This window comes from Micropterus dolomieu, linkage group LG04 (assembly GCF_021292245.1).
Source record: "Micropterus dolomieu isolate WLL.071019.BEF.003 ecotype Adirondacks linkage group LG04, ASM2129224v1, whole genome shotgun sequence".
Lineage (NCBI taxonomy): Eukaryota > Metazoa > Chordata > Actinopteri > Centrarchiformes > Centrarchidae > Micropterus > Micropterus dolomieu.
Genome location: NC_060153.1, coordinates 28,536,081 through 28,557,420, shown reverse-complemented (window position 1 = coordinate 28,557,420; position 21,340 = coordinate 28,536,081). Strand labels below are relative to the sequence as shown.

The following is a 21,340-nucleotide window of genomic DNA, read 5'->3' as shown; positions in this document are numbered from 1 at the left end:
ACAGATTATAGACAGCAGTTCACCAAAGTCATCAAAAAAGTTTGCACAGTATTTAGGGGGCCTGTAGATATTTAGAAAAATAGCTCGAGAAGAGGAATTCATCTGAAGAGCCACATATTCAAAAGAAGCAAAATTCCCATAAGACATCTTTTTGCACTGGAGGGAGTCATTAAACAAAATGGCAACTCCACCTCCTCTCTTATGCACTCTAGCAGCACTCATGAAATTGAAGTTGGGAGGGGTAGACTCGATAAGGACAGCTGCACTGTTATCTTGGTCCAACCAAGTTTAAGTTAAAAACATGAAATTAAGATTGTGAGTTATTATAAAGTCATTGATTGAAAAAGTTTTGCCTGCCAAAGACCTAACGTTTAACAAAGCTAATTTTAGTGTGTTAAAAACATTATCTGCCCACATTATCTGCCCACTTTTTTCTTGGGGCGGCTGTGGCTCAGGAGGTAGAGCAGGTTGGCCGTTAATCGGAAGGTCGGTGTTTCAATCCCTGGCTCCCCCTGGTAGAAGTGTCCTTGGCAAGATACTGAACCCCGAATTGCCCCTGGTGGCTATTCCGGTATGAGTGAGTGTGTATGTTAGTTTCCATTTGAGCACTTAGGCTCAGTGACTGGTGGATGTAGTGTAAAAGCGCTTTGAGTGGTTAGAAAGGCGCTACGGTGCGTTTACATTTTTTTCGACAGGCTGTGGCTGATGAGGAATTAATACTAAATTTGCAGGATATGTTGAGTTCTTAACACATTCACCATGCTTTTTCTGTTACCTATCAAGACAGGGATGGAGAAGACTACCAGCACACTGGGCCCCGGCTTGTCCTGGGAAGAGTCGTGAGTGCTATTTTCCTTGTAGCCTGGACCCAGCACATATCAGACAGAGCTTACTGGGCTTTTTTGCCATTGTGGAGTGGGAGGACGGGTTGGGCGACTTACTTTTGACAGATGTGTCAAACCTGGAGGACTTGTGGTGGAGGTGGACGTTGAGGGGGGTTTATGGTAGAGAAAATGGGAGTGGAGCGAGGGAAGGTGTGGGGAGTAAATTTTGTCCCAGCTCTAACCAGGTCTTCCATGTGATCAGTGAAGTCCAGCAGGGGGGAGAGGGGAGAAAGGGTGTCTGGAGATAAGGGTGACCTGGATGGGGATTAGGAGGGTAAAGATGGTGAATCCTCACTGTTGGTTTTCAGTGAGGGAGGTGGGGGTTCTTCCTCTTGGCTCCGTTGTCTCCCGTGATCAGAGCTCTCTTCCGGCGGGAGTTGGGGTGGCTCTCCTTCAAGGTTTCTGGCGTGTTGTGTTATGTCTTCTTCTTGTTTAGATTCCTCTTGTCTCTTGTCCTTGGCAGAGGGAACAGATGAATGACACAGAACGTAAAACAGGTTTGAGCTGAACAATTTTACTCCTGACTTGTTAAGGCGAAGTCCATCTGCCTTAAAAATATGTCTGCGGTCCCACAGAAAGTAAAAGTTTTCGATGAAATGCACTGAATGGACAGTACATGCCGTTGAGAGCCACGTGTTCAATGCCATCAGTCTGCTGAATCTCTCAGCTCCTCTTCGGATTGGCGGTATAGGGCCACTGATAAACACCTCAGCATTCAGAGAGCTGACCGTGTTCAACAGATTATTAAAGTCCTTTTTCAACACTTCAGACTGTTGCTTCACAACATCATTGGCCCTGATGTGCTCGGTTGTTGGGGAGGTTTGTTGCTAACTCTCCCTTTCGCAGCTGTCCACGGCTGTGTCCTACTAAGAACAAGGGTTGAAGAGGCGCTCTGCCTGGATGATAATGCAGGCCAGCCAGTTGCATCACAAATCTCAGGGTGCTGGGTTCTGCCTGTTACTCGTCCTCCCATTTCCCCAGAAAATGATTTACTCTTAGGCTTTGCACCAAGAGCGTTCCAGGGAGGACTCCCACTTTTAGATTTATTACCCAGTACACAGGCCTCCTGCTTCTTGGTTGGTGCTAATTAGCCGTGTGTTAGCATGCTCTTGTCCACTGTTTTGGGTCCACGGTAAAGTGGTGTCATTCCCACATAATCCATTCACTTCCACATTCACTTCTAACCTGTGGATCTTGGTTTCCAGCACAGTAATTTTCTGTAGAAGTTTGTAGAAGTCGTCCGTGGAGAAGGGGGGCATCTTGTTGCTAATTAGCATTAGCTATAGCTCCAGTCACTGCAGTACAGGCTAGTGCTATTGATAGGCCACACTCGCGTAGCACTAAGATCATAAAAGGTTTTAAAGTATGGCAAGAGCCTACTTTATCTGACAGTCCCAGTGATTTAAAAGTATCCAAGAGCTGCTGATTTCTAGCAGGAAAAAGCGTCTGCACTGTAAGAAAGCAGGAAGTAAGAGTTGCACATGTCTGACAATAACCTCTGAACAATTCCAATCTGGTTTCCGCCCTTGCCGTAGCACAGAAACATCATTGGTAAAAATCACTAATGATCTGACTACTGCAACTGACTACGAACTATTAACTATTCTTATCGTCCTTCATCTGAGTGTGGCCTTTGACACCATCTCTCATAAGATCCTCCTTGACAGATTAGTCTCTGTTGGTATCATTGATACACCTTTGGACTGGTTTAAATCTTATCTCTCTGGCCACGCTTTGACGTCATTTTTGGGCCTACATGGATCCCTCCATGCAGGCTTTGGTCGGCTTCACAGTCCGATCCAGGGATCGGCTTACCCAAGGCATGACGGTTGCTGCAAGTTTACAAAAACATGTCGTATTCATGACTGCATCATAAATCTACTTTTGTTCTTGTAAAAACCTGCAAAGGTAAAACACAACGTTTCTCTTTTTTGTTTATTGACAATCTTTCAGAGGCCTGTCTGAGAAAATAAAAAGGTCGACAAAGTACTAAAGACAGCACTAAGTTCATCAGTGTGTTACAGTTTTTCTCCATTGCTTAAACACTATTAGCAGGATTTTGAACAACCCATTTCTCTAAACTCTACACACAAATCCCTTCATTTCTCATTGCCTACACCGTGTGGTCACTGAGAAAGCACTGACATTCAATATTGTTCACTCAAGTCAGCAAATCTTGAGCTCAATTAGCACACAGCTACAAAGGTGGAAACACAAAGAGTCTAAATTGATAACACACCAATCAGAAGCTTCAATAGACAGATAAAAGGGCCAGAGTCAGTTCATTAAGTTTTGAAACAATGGATCTAGAGAGATGTGAAGGAAGAGGTAGAGGACACCAGAGAGGAGGAGGAAGAAGATAAGGGGGAGGCGGAAGAGCAGTATGGAGAGAAGGAAGAGGTGAAGGAAGAGGAACAGTAGGAGATCGCATAGGAGGAAGATGAGGAGGTGAATGAGGAAGAGGGAGGAGGTGGAGAACAAGAATCTCTGGCCTGTCCCAGACCAAAGACAGGCTGCAGAGGCAGAATAATTTGTTGTTTATTGTGTTGTACTGTACAGAATACTGTGGAATAAAAAATGTGTGCAAATGTTTACATTTGTTATTTCTTTTGCGTTCATCATGTGAAATGTTTGAGGGGGAGATCCACAAGCAACATTACTTATAACCAGATTTTTTAGTATTGTTTTGAACTTATCTCACCAGTGTGTAAAACTGTGTTGTAATGTGTGTGTTTTTGAGGTCTTGTGTGTCATGTCTGAGGGCAAAGTTTGGTTTTTCAGCAAGATTGAATGGTTCTGAGTAGAAAGTTTCCTTCTGACCTGAAAACAGGATGATTGGGGAATTGGGTGAGAAGTTGTGGATTTTGTGTTTAGAGTTTCGAGAAAAAGAGGCATAATTTCAAGAAATGTGTTTTAGCAATAGAGAAACACTGTAATGTTGCTTTAAATGTGTAATATATATTGTGCATGTGTGTTTCCCCTTACTCCAAAAATACCCTTTTTAAAAAAGAAGTGTAGGTTTGATTGCAGAACTTCACTTTGACATAGAAGAGTTTTGAGACAATGGGCAAAATTCGGCATTTTGTGCAAGCAGTCAGGAAAAACTGACTGTAATGCTTTTTTAAAGGCTTTGTTCATAAATCATTAGCTGCTTTACAAATCAGTAAGAAGGCATTACAGTTTTAATTGTTTACACACTAATACGGGTACTTCAGACACAAGGACCACATCCTGTAATTTAAGTACCAACCCCCTGAACCAATTCTGCTAAAATATATTAAGCACATTTCCTCTTTTACACTGAAAGCAGCTTTAACAACTTTTTTTCCTCCAAAAGACCACACACAATTCTATTATCTACTCTCATTACAGTATTGTAGTACTGCAAATCATTACATAACTCAATTACTGTAGTACTGTTTTGCAAGTAGATTGAAGTACTGTAAAGAAAATATGTTTTATGTACAGATGAGTGACAAATTAAAATGTCTCAGTATAATAAATAATAAGAATTTACATTTATATAGCACTTTATCATTGAAATTCAAAGCACTTCACAGTGAAGTGGGGGGGACTCACCTCAACCACCACCAACGTGGTGTCAGGCCTCTACTAGCCTCCAGAACAGCTTCAGTGCTTCAAGTCTGTGGAACTCTATTGGCTGGATGAACACCATTCGTGTATATATTCCCTCATTTATATGAACACACACCCTTAATTTGCAATTTCAGAATTGTTTACACACATTTCCTATATATTTGGGCCATTTTCCCTACAAACTCTACAAATCCCTACCAAAAGCAAACACTATATTCTAAGTGGTTCTTTCCAAACTAATTTTTTGCATTGTATTTACACACACACACACACACACACACACACACACACACACACACACACACACATATCCAATCAGTAGGTATATGCCTTTTGCATTTTCAGCATGAGACTTTAGGTGGTTGAAAAATATTGTTACAGTGATGTATACCTACTCCAATATACTGTACATAAACACACAAATATTTACGCTTAGTCAAGGCCCTTTGGCATCGCTTTTTAACGCTCTCGGTACCCCTTTAGTGTAATTTTTAGACGTTTAGCGAGACGCGAACAATAGGGAAAAAATTAGACTGCATCCTGCCTCATTTCTTCCATGGCCTGGCCGTATCTCAGTTCTGCAGAAGATCCACAAATATACATGTGATATGATTGATTGATACAGTAAGCTAAAATAATCTATTTTCTTAACTTACAGATTTTTGAATGTACAGATGATGGATATGCCTGTGTAGGTGCTGAGGTTGGGCTGTACTCTCTGCCCAGATCCCTCATACTCAAACCATGGTTGAGCACATGGTCAACCAATGTGGCCCTGATCTCATCTCATCTCATCTGATCTCAACGGTCCTTGCTTGTCGGTGGTGGCCTACTCCAGTTATTTAGACCAAAAAGTCAGACTGTCCAAAGGGATAATACCATATGAACAGAGCAATAAAGTAGGCTAATGCACAGAAAAGTATAGGGCAGGTGGATTTAAAAAAACCCCACATGGATTATGTTTTCAATATGCAGAAGATTTTTTTAACATCAGTAGAAAACTTGCTGAAACATGGAAGCTATTGAAGCCCAATGAATTACAATGAATGACTAAATCATGCCTGCATGTGTGTTGACTCAGCAGGGACGATATTAAATCAGAAAAGTTGATCTACAGGAGGAAACATGTGAAAGCAATAGCCTACAGAATGCCTGAGAGTCTTACCACATTATATTGCATTAAATTTTTAGACTTGGCATTGTCACCTGAAGCCAGAATATTGTGGTTCCCCTCAAATTTGTCCTCAGCTTTGCTCCATTGAATATAGTTTATTAGTATGAATAAAGTAGTAAGTCAGATCAGTGTGAGGTAGTTTATTTTTTGATTTTTCATAGACTGCTATCTACCAGCACCTCATTGTAGTTGCTGTGCTTGGGGAATTTTTTGTTTTATATTTTATTTGTTTACTATTTCATGATTGCTTTTGTATTATTGTATATTGTCTGCTAAGTAGCAAAAGGGAGTCACAAAATTTCACTTTATAACCTGTTATAATGTGACATATAAACCTATCTTCTGCGTAAATAAATACATTTCCACCATAAATTGATGCAGAAAATGCAGAAATTGGAAGGCCTGCAGAAAGACTCAACAGAATGCAGGAAAATATGTGAACCCCTGCTTCTTCTGTGTCCCCTCCCATGTTGAAACGAAACCTACGCTCTTAAGGGACTCTTTATTTACAGTCCAGACCCTCACGTGACTGCGGAATACGATAAAAGTCTGGTTGCATTTCGTGGACACTTCAGACAACGCGTGTTTTATTTAAACATAACGTACCTGACAGGTAAACTTCTGTGACAATTTTCATAGCAATCATTTTCTGGTGGTTCAAATTGCTGGGGTCAAATTAAGGGCTGAGGTTAAAAGATGTTAGTAAATCTGAAGATAACCGGAGGGTTAATTCGTTTGGGAAGATGTAGTTGCCTTCGTCGTAGATATTATTTCAACAAGAGTCTCAGTCTATGACGGGAAGTAGCCTAGTGGTTGCTGCACGTTGAGGTATTTCAACATTTCCCCTTTGCTACGGAAAAGCGGTGGTGACGTCAGACAGACAAGCCTGAGCAGCATTGCGCGCTCCCGACGCCAACGAGCACGAGCCGAAGCTCCACTTCCATAGCAAGAACCAGGAAGTGGAAGTATACACATGGAGGGTGTGTCTTTCCCTGCCAGTGAATGTTTTATTTTTAAAAACACTGTCCTCCTTTGATAAATAATGGGGGACTCGGCGAAGACCAAGCGGCGGGAGCAGCTGAAGCGCTGGGCCGAATCCTGCACCAACAAAACGTCGGCGGTGCCCAGGCGGAGGTGGCGGGGCGATGCCGAGAATGGAGCAGGAGAGCCGGAGGCCGAGCTTGGCGACCGGTCGAGGGACCAGCTGGAATCTGTGGTCAGAGATGAAACCAGCCCCCTCCTCAAACGACGGTAAAGAAACGTCTCCTGTCAAACTGTTGTGCAGTAGCGGCCAGCTAACAGCCACCTAGCTTAGCTTAAACATCTCAAGATATGCTAAAGGAGGAATGGAGTGCGTGTAACGTTACTTGGACAAAATGACAGACAACATCTCACAAGATATTAGGGTAGTCTCCCAGCTACTGAATAAGCTTTACTGTTTAATTGCGCTCAAAATGTTCAATTTATGTTTAACCTGTCAGTGGTCAGTTTTTATTTCTGACCATATTTGTAGTGTTTACTAGCTAGTTACACTTAGCTAGCCGGCTAACTAGCCAGCTAACTAGCTAGTTAGCCGGCTAGTTAGCCGGCTAGTTAGCCGGCTAGTTAGCTACCAAACTGTCAGTCTTGGTGAGGGTCTGTCTGCCAGGAGCATTGTGCTCCCAGCTTATTCATTTTCTCCATTCAAATATCAAGATTTCTGGGACTGCCATAGTTTTGTAGTGTTTGTTTTTTACCTGTGTACCAACAATCCAGGCAGTGACCATCCCCTTTCTAAGCTGACACGTACCCCACTACTTACTGGTGTTCAATTAGATAAAACCATCTTGTGTCACAGTAGATGCTGCCTTAGTTGCAGGGCTATCTGTCATAAATGCTGCAACAGTATGAATATTGATGAAAGTAGACCCTCACCCGCGCTGACTGAAAGACACTTAAAGGGACATTTGTGTGACAACACATAAATTATGGCCTTAAGAAGTGACCATGTTCAAATGTTGTGGGGTTCTATATATATTTTTATTATTGCCAACACGTGAAGACCAAAACTACCAATGAACTGATCCTACAGCAAGTATTTCCTGTGTGTACCTCATCTAGCTTATTTATTTCCATAGACTTCCATTGTAGTTCAAGAACTATTAAAAACACATCACTGAGCTGCATTGGATGACATGTTACCTTATCAAGTGTTTTGAGTTATGTAGTTGCCACATGCACCAACCATCCTGCTGCTTAAATAATCACTAGCGCGCCAAATCCGGTGCTGACAATAGTCTCCAAGAAGTACATGATTTATTCCTGTTTGATAATTGTTTGCCAAAGACTACAGTGCCCAGCTGTCTTTTTAAAAATTAAATGCTGTATTTGTTTTTAAAGACTTTTGTCTTCAGTAGGAACCGATGTCCTTGGGGCTGAGATTCACAGATAGTGTAGGGGTTAAATGCATTGCAATGTTGGTTTTAGTCTTTTCAGGGGATTTGTTCACAGTAACAAGTGTCTTCTAACTCATTCTCTGACAGTCTCATGAAATCACATTTTGTTTTTCCTTTAGTGCTAGTGTAACTGTGTTGTACGGGGTCTCTTTTTATTTATTTATTTTTCTACGCCTGAGATTAAACACACTGGTGTTACAAGGCATGTTCCTTAATTTAAATTGGCAAAGCAGCTACAACAGTGCACCAGTGTAGTCATCTAGCTGCCTGTATCCCCTGTCTTTAGGAAAAGCGTAAGATTTGACAGGGCTGCAGAGTTCCTGGCTGCCTGTGCCAGCGGGGACACAGAAGAGGCCCAGGCAATGCTGAAGGAAGCCAAAGAGACCAAAGGGAGGAATGGGGAGGATGTGTCAGAAATTATCAACTGTTCTAATGCAGATGGAATTACTGCTCTTCACCAGGTGAGGCAGTTTCTCCTCTTGAGATTTAATTAAATATATTGGTTGATGCTAAGATGAATGAGAAACATTTACAGTTGCATTATTTTGTGTTTTTGTTTTCCTGTGTTCTACACAGGCCTGCATTGATGGCAGCATGGAGATGGTGTCTTTCCTTTTGGAGCGTGGTGCCAATGTGAACCAGGTTGACAGTGAGGGATGGACACCACTGCATGTTGCTGCCTCCTGCGGCAACCCTGACATTGCAGAGTATGTAGTAAATGTCTCTACAGTTAGCAGAATACAGCAGCAGAACAACTGTATAATACAGTATTTGTTGCCATTTTGGGGACACCAGAATGGAGCGTGGGTGCCAGAGTATTTCTACATTCAACAATGCTAACATTGTTGTTGTGTTTGGCAGGACAACAAGTCAGCTAAAGCATGAGTGGGCCTGCCTGGCACACAAACACATGCAGCTCAAACAATTTAACCTAACTTTTTTTTCTCTTGTTCCTGGTCTGTGAATAATGCCTTTTGGTCTTGCTTTGAAGATTAAATGTAATGGTACCCCAGACACATAAATAGAGGTAATGTGATTGGATTAGAGTTTCTTGTCTTTGTGTAGACTTTGTAAACATTCCTTTAATGTATTCTCACTCTGTCCATGTTTGTTTTCTCAGTTTCCTTTTGCAGTGTGGTGCGTCTCTCTCTGCTGTAAACTGTGACGGTGATGTTCCTCTGGACATTGCTCCTGATGAGACCACTGAGTCCCTTCTTCAGGATTACACTCGGAGACAGGGTGAGTGCTTTTCTTTGACAGCTACACACCCCGTGGATAGCTGTTGGGTTTAATGGGCTATATTCCTATTTCTAGTAGCCCAGGTTATTTCTTATTTAAGCATTTAAATTATTCTCTGCCTTATTTTACTGTAGTGTTTACTCACTAGCTTACTTGAACATTCTCCCTTTCCCTTTTCCTAGTTCAGTTTTCCACACACATAACCCTCTGCTTCGCCTCTTTCTGTGTCTCTTTCCCTGTGCGTGTCTGCTCTGACATTCTCCATCAGCAGTAGAATATGTTTTATGAAGTCGCCAAAAAGACACAGAACTTGTCTTTTGGATTTCTACATGGTGATTCAGTTTTCAGCTGCATGTGCGCAGCATGTGGAGGAGTCTTTTTTTTTAATGACGCAGCCTATTGAAACGACCGAATCAAACGTTGTGCCGAATGACATCTCCACTGGTATGTTCACTGTTGCTTAACCTGCTCCGTGCTTGTAAAATATCTATCGTGTCCGCGTCTTATAATAACAACTCTCTCTGTGTTTCTATGCAAAATGCTTAAATGGGTCGCCTAATACACTGGCTAACAGCCCCTTGGCATCAGTGGTCCTCTCCTCTGTCCTCCTCCCTCTGTTGCTGATGTGAAGATACTCATTCACTTATGGGCAGGTACTGCTGGAACAGTGGAGAGGCTGGATGGTCTCACCCTCAAAGTCTACAAGAATTTAACTGAATTCAAATTCGGCCTTGCCCTCGGGCAAACATTGACCGACACAGAGAGCAGAGGAGCGAGAGGCCGACAAGCAAAAATATCCATTCAGAACCAGGTTTCAAGTGGCATTCCTAGTCTGTTATTAAAGGCTGAAATGCCATTGTTTAAACAATAAAAATAATTTTAATATAACACACTGGCCAGCGTGTGTGTGTGTGTGTGTGTGTGTGTGTCGTACTGAAGACACACAAATTTAACAATCTTTTTGTGTCCAGGTGTGGACTTGGAGGCAGCAAAGCGGCTGGAGGAGGAACAGATCATGATAGATGCCCAGAAATGGCTTAATGAGGGCCCACCTGCTGATGTAAGACATCCCAGGACCGGGGCCACCCCACTGCATGTGGCTGCTGCCAAAGGCTACCTAGAAGCTCTCAAGTAAGCATCTCCTGATGCTTTTCACAGTGGATTAATGTGAATTTAGAAATGTTATTTTCTTCTTTGATGTCTGTATTTCGACATAAATGCTTATGCAGTTCTGTAATTACCTTGTTTTGTTGTTCAGGATACTGTGTCAGTGTGGGCTGGATGTGTCGGCTGTGGACTTTGATGGCTGGACACCTCTGCACGCTGCAGCACACTGGGGTCAGGGCGAGGCCTGTCGCGTTCTAGCTGAACAACTGTGCAATATGGAGGCCTGCAGCAAAGCGGTGAGTTCCCAAAAAGAATAAAAATCTCTTTTAATGCATCATACCTCTATGTTAAGTGTTCTTTCATTTCCAAGAACATTTATTATGACTTTCAGACAGAATTTGGTATTTTGTAGGGTAACTTTATACTGTAAATCTAAGCTCACAATTTGGTTTCATGTTTGTCTTGTTGTTCCTTACTTTGTAGGGTCAGACACCATTTGATGTAGCTGACGAAAGTGTTCAAGAGCTCCTGGAAGAGTTATCACAGAAACAAGCCAATGTGAGAAAATGTTTATCTTTACCTTGTGTGAAATGCATTATCTTTGTGATTTAGAAGTTCACTGACAGCTCTCGCTCTCTCTCACAGTCTATATTGGACAGGCAAAACCAACAAGGATCCACCGCTGCAAATGCACCAAACAAACTGCGGAGGTTTGTATTCATCTGTAACTTATACTGAATTATATAACATTATTCCCAATTAAAAACCGTTTGTTACTTTCTGTAAAACCCCTGAAAGGCTTTAAGCCTAAACTAAAAAAAATTAAAATGTTTAACAGACATATATGTATTGGAAAATGCCTTACTTCCAGTAATACCTCAATCGGAGTAGTTACAGTGACTGAGACTTGGAGAAGCTGTGTACCTTAGTATTGGTAAAATGATCTAAATTGAACTTTACGAAGCAAACAGCGGTAGATCCGAGCTAATGTAGCGTTAGCTGGCTGACCTGCCTTACATCACCATGTGCTAGTAAACAAATCGCTCCACATTTGCTTTGTACATTTACATCCTTTCTCTCAAGCTAAATCATCCCTTTGACATAATACCAGTGGTACACAGGATAGTAATATGTGTCGCGATAGTTGGTGAAGTAATGTGGAAAGTGATACAACTTTGCACCAGATAACATTAGTGTCTACGCAAATTTCTGTTTTCACTGACATCATCTGAATCTTGTTTGGTCGGACTGGCTTCAGTACATCCTTACCTGAAGTTTATGTAGGAGTCTGTGTTGTGATGGGGGCCGGTTGATTTGTAGTGTTAGTTGACTGCATGTTGTTAACTGCGGTGTTGTCGCTGTAGCGCACACAGGACTACATCCCGACCCGGTGTCCCCACATTACAAGCAGAATAGTGGCTTTTCCCAGCAGCAGAGAAAACAGGCGTTTATGTATTGTTTTGTTTAGTAGTACTTGTTGAAGCAATTAGGCACTACTTTCTTGTAACCTATCCAGGAACTATGGATGAAAATGAGCTCATTGATGTTGGTTGATGTGCATTGTCCCTGGTAAATGAATAAACTGTAGACCTGAAAAGTCTCCCTGGGCAGTGTCACCCTTTCAGCTCCATCAGTGCTGTCATCTGTTCCTGTTTCATGTCTTCTAGAACATCAGTGTGCAGAATGAGCAGTAAAGACAAGATGAACGTGCAGGACCAGTCTAAAGAGAGGGGTGTTTCAGGGGGCCTGGAGGCGAGTGAGGAGAAAGAGAGCAGCCCCGGTAAACCAGCCGCTGTGTTTGAACAAAAGTACTACATGCTCTGTAAATGTGATCATACAGATTACAAAAGATGCTCGTTCTCTTATCCCAGAAAACTCCACCATGTCCAGTCCAGACACTGAGAGTGTGACCACATCGACAGTCAGCCCTGCAGACAAGGTACTAACCACACAGCACAGTCCAGTATGTCGCACCGTAGCTTTCTCTATCAGCTGAGCACCTTTTTATACACATTTGTTTGTTGAATACATTTTGATGTTTTTAAAAAGGCAACTCGCAGGATTGATTTCCTTTTTGTGCTGCCATGCTGGATATTCACAAAATATTATCTGCACAGCATAGAACTTGATGGTTTGGTGTTGTACACAACTCTTCATTACTAGCTTGTATTACTAGCTTGACACAGCCTGCTCTATTTGCTCCAGCCCAGTTAATGTTATTACAGCTCATTTGAAAAATATCTAAACTTTCTCCTTATTAAACAGACAATATCGTGTTGACCAAAGAGTAGAAGTGGAACATGAAAGTGACTAATTTTCAGTTCATCTTAATACTTAATGCTATTTCAGTCTTATGATGGTTAGATCTGCTGCAAACCCTGCCCCTTTTCTGGGAACTCGGTCATAGCTGGATTTGGGAAACCCAGGGTTGACTGACCAAGTTGATTGTTACATGGTTAATGCCTATGTTTTAGGACCTGGGCAAACACCATAGATGGAATTGGTGCCTTGATCACTTTGATCTACTTATAGCAGACCAAACATTTAGACAAACTTTCAGAGCCTTGGCGAGCAGTCACTTTCTGTAGCAGGATGACTTCTGGGAACTCTAGCGGAAACACACTTAACTGTTAGTAAAAACTGGCTTGATGGCAGACATGATGGTGCCTTCACTAATAATAGACTGGGAGCGTCCTGTGTAGTCTGGTTCATTGTCTTTACTTTGTGACATTTCACTGCCTGGTAGCGAAACGCTGTTAATCAAATGTATTTCTTTTGGCTGTTGTAAGCTAGGTGTGCAACTGCTGTTTACTCTTTACAGAAGAACAATCGGCAATAATTTCACCCTTCTTATGGGTATTTTATGACAGTAGAAACATTCACAATCCCCACCTGGGGATGATGATGATGATAGTTCTCTAGCCTTTTCAAAAGGAGGGTGACCAGTATCAGGTCTCACTGGGTGTGATGCTGAAACACACTCTAGGTGGAAGGAAGACACACAAACTAACCGCAGAAATAATTTCCCAATGTGGACATGCATGTATTTCAGTTTTTTATCTGTTCATTTAATCTACATAACTGCCTACATGCCCAGCATTACAACAGAGGGTTTAGACACTCCCTGACGTGTCGAAACATTAGATGTGAAAGCTTTTGGTCTGGATTAAAACAGGTAATGCTAATGTGAACAGTATGCTGACATTAATTATGTTTCCCTACTGGGGCCATAAATAAATATTTTAATTGACAGTTGATTACAGTTAAAACTTTTTCCCTGTATGTGCTTCAGACACCAGAGGAGAAAGATGAGGAGGACAAGGAGCAGGACAAGGCAAACCGCACTGCCAGAGTCCAACCCACTCCTCAGACAAGGGATGCTTCGGCAGAGAGCCCCAACGCCCCCAATGCTGACAGGCGCAAGTAAGAAAATGGCAAAACAAAAAATATTCACATTCAACACCAGTTTATTTTTACTTGATGCTGTATCCATACGGTTCTGTGATTTAAAATTTAATTCTCCTTAAATGATTTCATTTAGATGCATACTAATGGTTAAAGTTAAAGAATACTTGTATATCATCTGTGGATGTTTGTGCGTTTAGGTTCCAGGCTCCAGTCAGAGACGAAGAGTCTGAGTCTCAGAGGAAAGCTCGCTCTCGGCTGATGCGGCAGTCTCGCCGCTCCACGCAGGTACTGCTTACTACAGATAGAGACTGTTAGGATTTTACAGTACTACTACTCATGTCTCTCATTAACTGACACATACACTTTAACACAGACGCTGACATGCCCCTCCAGCCAACTGAGACAAAAAGCAGCCTTTCTGATATTTCCTTAAATATCCTTTTAAATGATAAACCATTTACAATACATTTAAAAACACATTGGCATTACTTTTGAATACAAAAAGGATGACTAAATATGATTTCACTTGGTCTAAACTGAATGCATCTTCAAAGTCATTCATACTTTCAGGACCCAGAATCATTCAGGCCTAATAACCGTGTAAATCCTTTTCCTGCATTGTATAGTTACATGCCTTTAAGATTTCACCACTTTTCACACTTCGCTACAACCAAACACTTTTTTACTTTATTGACACACTTACTCGGCTGCTGTAACAATATCTCTAGTGTGTGCAAGTGCTGCAAATGCTGAAGAAATGTTATGATACTGAAAGGCAGCTAACTTGCCTGAACACAGTTTGGAATAGAGTGAATCATTTACTGAGTAATGATGTGGTTACTTACTTACTGTAAGTGCAGTATCATACTGACTGATGGAGAGGCCGCATAGTTTCACCAAGAAAATATGAGAACTATTTCTGAGTGCAACATCAGGCCTCTGAGGGGTTTTGTTTTTGCTCTGTGCTGGCAGGGTGTAACTCTGACCGACTTAAAAGAAGCTGAGAAGACTGTGGCCAAAGCTGCAGAACCACCGCCTCGCAACATCCAGCCTGTCAGCCCCATTGTTACGGTCACGCCTGCTGAAAGGGGTGAGTGAGGATGAAATGCTAGGTATCTCCTGATAAGTCCAACCAATAAGTAACAAGAAATTTCAATACAAAGAGATGTTTGATGTAATCTACAGTTTCAATATTACATCTGCCAAAGAGCACTGAGAAGTTTATTTTCCAACTCTAACATTTATAGCCCAGTACAAAGTCATAATTCTTTAGTAGCCACGTGTAAGGGGTCCTTTTATTAAAATTTATTTAAAAAAGACAATTGGCTCATCATAGTGTTAACTCCCACATATCGATATTGCCTGAAAGGTCCAATCAGCCACACCATGTGGTTAGAGTCTCACATCTGTTTACGGTAATACAAGACGACTAAATAAAAACATGATGTAGATGTTGGGTGGAGTACTCTTCAAGATAGGTTTGAAAGGAAATTAGGTTTTCTCACATGGGCTCTTAAGGCTACTGTGGTGGTTTATCTGGAAGGGTGGCTACCTTTTTGTTGTGAGTTGTGTATATCTTCAGAGTGCACAACTTCCTTTTTTTGGTTGGTTTTTTTTTAAGGGGAACTAAGAATTTCTCCATCTGATCTATCTGAGTGACACACTTTTTAGATGAGCCAGCCCAATAATTGCATCCGGTTAAGTTTCAGAGTTAACCTGCTGGAACAGGAGCTAAAAGCCAAAAACAGCATTTTGTTGATGTTAACTGAGCTCATTGCTCTTAAGCCTCAACTTGCTTGAGGAGAGACAGAGGTTAAAGACGGTTTCCTGTTTTAGAGAAAGCTACATTTGGAAAATAATCTACCTGATAAGTGCATGGTTGCTTAACTGAAACAAGTGTGTTAGTTACATGCTGTTATTCCTTCTCCACAGTGGCATGGGATGTGGTTGGTTTGATTTTTTTTTTTTTCTTTTTGACTCCCAAAAAGTCCTTCAGGAGTGTTTTCTGTCAAACTCCCATGTGTTTCAGATACAGACCCGGTGAAGCAGGAGGAACCGGAGGGAGAGAAGCGCCTGGGAGTGAAGGACAGGAGGAGAGGGAGGAGGGAGAGACGCTCTACTGGCATCATTCAGCCGTGTGGAGAGGTAAGAAAGAAACCCAGGTAGAAAATTTTTGTTAAACACTAGCAGCAACTGCTAGCAGCCGGCTTTAGCAGACCCATTCATTAATTATTACAAACCAGTTCCTCTTTGTCAAGATGTAACTGAATGACGGGGAAGTCTTGATGATTGGTGTTTCTTGTGAAATGTTGCAAGATTCAAATGCAAAATGAGTTAAAGCTTCTAAGCCCCACTGAGCAGCCATCGGGTCAGCCATTACAATCCCAGCCAAACTTTGTTTTTAACTATAGTGGTGATCCCACATTTTCCAAAGATGATAAAACTGCCAGGCTGAATTTAGAGAAATTGTATAAAATGTCGAAATATTTTCATTCGATGGATGGAGCAGCCTTTAAACACGAAGTCACAGATTTGAATATTTGAGTTTTCTGTGTAAAACTAAAACATACTTAGATTTTCACACAAAGTAGATCAAGAGATAAATAATAATAAACATATCAGACCGAAACCAAAAGTATGTGAACCTTTGCTTTCAGGTATTTTAGACTACTTCAACAGCCTAACCCTAACCATGCATATATACACCAGCTTACCTTGATTCTTTCAGCGCTTGCAGTTGACCGGGATGCAACAGCCTGTGTCTCAGTTATTTGTCTAGTCTGACGGCAACGATTTAAGGAAAAGTCGCAGTGTCTAAATTGCAAGTCGCGCTGAATTCACAGGCATTTGTTGAATTTATGTTAATAGTTGCGATCGCGACATCACGGAGGGACTGGTTGATGCTCACCAGGCTGGATAAGGTTACAAAACCATCTCTAAAGACTTTGAACTCCACCAATCCATAGTTAGACAGAGTGTGTACAAATGGAGGAAACTTAAGACCATGGCTACCCTCTATAGGAGTGGTCGACCAACAAAGATCACTCCAAGAGCAAGATGTGTAATTGTCCTTGACAAAGGAACCCACGGTTACTTCTAAGCAACTAAAGGCCTCTCTCACATTAGCAAATGTTTAATGTTCGAGAGTCCACTGAACAACAAAGGTGTGCGTGGCAGGGTTGGAAGGAGAAATCAGTTTATTTCCTAAAGGAACTTTGCTGCCTGTCTGCAGTTTGCTCAAGATCATGTGGACAAGCCAGAAGGCCGTTGGAAAAATGTTTTAGTGGACAGATGAAACCCTAACAGAACTTTTTGGTTTGAATGAAAAGTGTTATGTTCGCTCAAAGGAAAACACTGCATTCTAGCATATAATAGTCATATTCCATCTGTGAAACAAGGTGGTGTGGTGGTATTATCATGATCTGGGCCTGTTTTGCTGCATCTGTGCCACGACAGCTTGCCCTCATTGATTTGAACAAAGAATTCTGAATTTTACCAGTGATTCTAAGGAAAATGTCAGGACATCTGTCTGTGAACAGATCTCAAGAGAACGTGACAAGACAATAAGTCTGAGCACACAAGTCATTTTACCAATAAACTGTTAAATAAGAATAAAGTGAATGTTTTGGAATGAGCCAAGTCAAAGTCCTGACCGTTTTTTTTAAATCTAATCAAAATGTTGTGGAAGGAGGATCTAAAGTGAGCAATTCATGTTAGGAAACCCACCAAAATCCAAGAGTTGAATCTGTTCTGTTAAGATGAATGGGCTAAGGTTCGTCCAAGTCGAGCAGGACTGATCAACAGTTACCGTAAACTTTTAGTCGCAGTTATCGCTGCACAGTGGGGTCACACCACATCCTGAAAGCAAAGGTTCAAATACGTATGTAAGTATGTTTAGGTCATATTTCTACAGAAATATAAATTCTACAGGGTTCACAAACTTTCAGGCACAACAGGTATATTCATCTGTGCTCTCTTCAAAGCTGCCAGACAATTGCTGCCTTGATCGGTTAGTTTGTTTGTGTGCCTTGGTGTTTGAAGAGGGTTTGGAACTAATACAACTAACAAACAAATTAACTGACCGAGGCAGGAGTAGACCAGCAACTCCTGTGTTCCCCAGGCTAAAATTACTGTTTTTGTCAACGGCTTTAGTTCCCCATCATACAGGGCTGTTTGATGGCAAGGTAAAAAAAATTCAAAATAAAACGTACACTTAAACTGGGAAATAGGTGGGAAATTTTCACCAGTGGCTGGTAGATTTCAGACACAAAATAATGATTTACAGTGTGAGAATGCTGGTGAATTTGAACATTTATCTGTTGGTAGCTTGTGGATGTTCGCATTTTAAAAAGTTTATTTCCTGCCTTGCTCGATGATCATCTGCCCTCTCAGCCCTGCTGGTCCTGGTTGTCTTTTCCAAATTATCTTCAGGATCTGAAAGGTTTACAGCACACCTCCTGTCAAAGTTTGAATTAAAATTTTAATCCATAACTCTGTAACATACACTCGAGGTTCGTGTCCACCAAAACTGCCAGTGCTGAAATTCACTGCAGCAGAATGTTTCAGTTTTTGTTGGCATCAGATTATTGATTCAATCCTCAATCAATACTGATTTAGACTTCCACATAAAAGGTGCCGCATGTTCCCTTTAAGCTTAAGTATGAGTGCTAGCTTTAAGTTTGCAATGATAAGCAAGTGTGTGTTTGGATTTCATTCATCTTTGAACATCACATAGGGGAATTATCATATTTATGTGAAATAATCTGCCCTTTCGTGTGCGTTATTTCAGATTAGACATGCTTGTGAAGTGACGTAATGTGAAACTTCTGGTTTTTCAGAATGAAGATGCGGATGCTCACTTGGATGATACAAACAGGACTTCCACGTGAGTGTTCTGTTTTGTCCTTAACTTTTAAATGAGCGTGTAAACCTTGGTTTGATCGTGACTTTGTTGCTCTGTAAAGTTGTGAAGTTGTATGAGCGGAAGACTGTTTGACTGTATGCACGCCTCCTGTTTTTCCATGAAGTAGTCAACAAAAATGCAGTGTTTTTTCCAGGACATGTGGAGGAGGATTGTCTGTCAGGGCTTTAAAATTCTCTCATGTGTCTCTGCAGTGAGAGTCAACTGGGAGGCTCGTCAGCTGACTACAGAACGGTACATATCTGACCCTCTTCTCTCAGAGAAGCTCACACATTCCTAAAAAACACACCCACACAGGCTGAAATCAACTATAGCTGAGATCTAGACAAACCAGGACAGGAAGGATATACCCAACAAACTTTAGAGAGAAATGAACAAGCTTTACTGTAGCATCAACCAAACTATTCCCACCTGCATACATGAAGCTTTTATCTTCAGTTTGCTTTACTCTGATGGTCTGTGTTATGCGTGTTTCCCTCCAGCTGTACTTAAAGGTACTGCAGGACAACCTGGCTCTGAAGGACAAGCTGCAGGAGATGGAGCTGCTGCTCAGCCAAAACAAGGTAGAGCTGGAGCGACTCCGACAGGTTCGTCAGGTTTGCTTTTGCAAATGTTTGTGTGCGTGACATTATGAACAGAGGGATGTTGTGTGGGCGCTGACGTCTGAATCAGTCATATCAAGGACGGCGTGAGAACATAGTCAGCAGCGCAAATCCTGTAATAGTTGTTTATGTTTAATTTTCTCATCTTATTTAACAACAGCTGTACATTTCTAAACCAGCACATACCAAAGCATAAACAATCCACTCTGTGTCGATCAGAACCTTAATTTACAGGTTATGTTTTCTTCACATTATGCTCATTTTTAGGTTCTATTTTAGTTTTATTTAGGGCTTGTACCAGAACAGGTTTATATGGTTTTATTCTACACCATATTTGTGTCATACTGCACATTGCTGCAGCACACTGTGTGGTTAACGCTCCGTTTTAGCTACCAAGTGAAGCATCTCACTTCTATTTGACCTTTTGTTGGGAGAAAAAGCCAAAAAGCATAATCTCTTGAGGTATAAAATTTAGGTATTGTTGAGTGGATATCTTAATTTCAAATAAAACTGTATTCAGTCTGTGTTTCAGTTGCCTGCAGCAGTTGTGTAGTTCTGCTGTCACCTGTATGAAATTTGTATTTACTGTTTGTCTCTGTGGCAGAATCAAGAGAGCAGCACAGACAGACCGGCCCTGCTGGAACTGGAGAGATTTGTAAGTGTGCCGTTTTTTACTGTCAGTTCTGCCAGGAACAAACCTCCAGTACTGTAAACATACTGATACATCCACCACATATTTCTGTATCACAATAAATAGAAGCATAATGTGTTTTTTGTTGTGTGTGGGTGTTTTTAGTTTTTTATGTTTTTTTTAAGAATGAAAGGTTAAGTATAGGTAAAGGTTGTTTTTGTTTGTTAGAAATTGAACAAAGTAAATTTCCTGTTCTTGAGTTGTGACTAAAACTGAACATGTGAACGTTGATGTGTTGTTTGCATTTACTGTGTACTTTGTAATGTGTGATAAAATGTAAGACTGCGGGTTCAGCAGTGCGAGAAGCCACAGTGTCAGGAAAAAAACAGAACTTGCAGACTGCTGTAAATAACTGCAGGTGAAATGTTTGCCTCAGTCAGTTTTGTGATGTTCAAACTGTTGTTCCCAGGAGAAGATGGCCCTCCAGAGGAAAGCTGTGGAACTGGAGGACGAGCTAAAGGTACAGATGTTCACTTCAACACTAATTACTTACTGTACTGAATTAGCTAACTCCAAATGAGTATAACAGTTGCACAAGAAATGCTATTTTCAGAGGGAACCCAATGAGAGAATATATATTATGTGTAACTCAGGTTAGCATCACATTAACAGGAAAACAAGATAATAGTATCTTTGAGGAGTTGTAAAAGTAAGTGGAAAATAATTTTTTTGCCCTGTACTCACACCCCATTGTTGTGTGCTCAGAGGCTACCCCAGTTAATCCTCTCAGCGGAGCATTAAACATAAAACACAAGCTTAACAACAGTGGAACAATCTCCTGATGATCTTATCAAATAGATAGCTCTGTGTTACTGTTCTACTTTAAAGAGTGTAAAAGCTACAAACAGCAGTGTTTCATGATGTTTCTGCAGGTCCTGGGGGATCTCAGAGCAGACAACCAGAGGCTCAAGGATGAGAACGCCGCCCTCATTCGGGTCATCAGCAAACTCTCAAGATGAACCTTTAAAGAAAACCTACATGGAGATAAAAGTATTACATTCTTTGCCCAACTCAGAAGAGACAAACCAGTAAGGGAGACGGCAGCGTCAAACACCTGCACAGCACATTCACCAGTAACTGGAGCAACACATAGATTTCAGGGTTATTAGCCTGTGTTTGGGCCTTTATGTTTTGGCAGATCTACTGTATAACAAGCTGAACTGCACCTCCTGTGGACTGGCAGGATGATTCCTGTTGGCATCCACTTTTTTATATATATATATATATATATATATATATATATATATATATATATATATATATATTAACTGGAATATTTTAA

At 41.3% G+C, this 21,340-nt stretch overlaps 1 protein-coding gene across 2 annotated transcripts; it reads left to right on the top strand.

Annotated features, from left to right (window-relative positions):
* The first annotated feature begins 6,363 nt into the window (after positions 1-6,363).
* ppp1r12c (protein phosphatase 1, regulatory subunit 12C) lies at positions 6,364-21,259 on the top strand. 2 transcript variants are annotated; one of them, XM_046046705.1, is made up of 20 exons: positions 6,364-6,906; positions 8,377-8,551; positions 8,667-8,797; positions 9,211-9,329; positions 10,301-10,460; positions 10,588-10,732; positions 10,920-10,994; positions 11,082-11,146; positions 12,104-12,216; positions 12,308-12,375; positions 13,729-13,859; positions 14,042-14,129; positions 14,817-14,934; positions 15,874-15,989; positions 18,683-18,729; positions 18,960-18,999; positions 19,248-19,328; positions 19,972-20,022; positions 20,468-20,518; positions 20,931-21,259. In XM_046046705.1, exons 1-20 carry the CDS (start codon positions 6,698-6,700, stop codon positions 21,015-21,017), a joined length of 2,070 nt encoding a protein of 689 aa, XP_045902661.1. In that variant the 5' UTR covers positions 6,364-6,697; the 3' UTR covers positions 21,018-21,259. The 2 variants fall into 2 exon arrangements, with proteins under 2 accessions (XP_045902661.1, XP_045902660.1); XM_046046704.1 differs by having other exon boundaries at positions 6,372-6,906; positions 19,248-19,352.
* Positions 21,260-21,340: the final 81 nt, after the last annotated feature.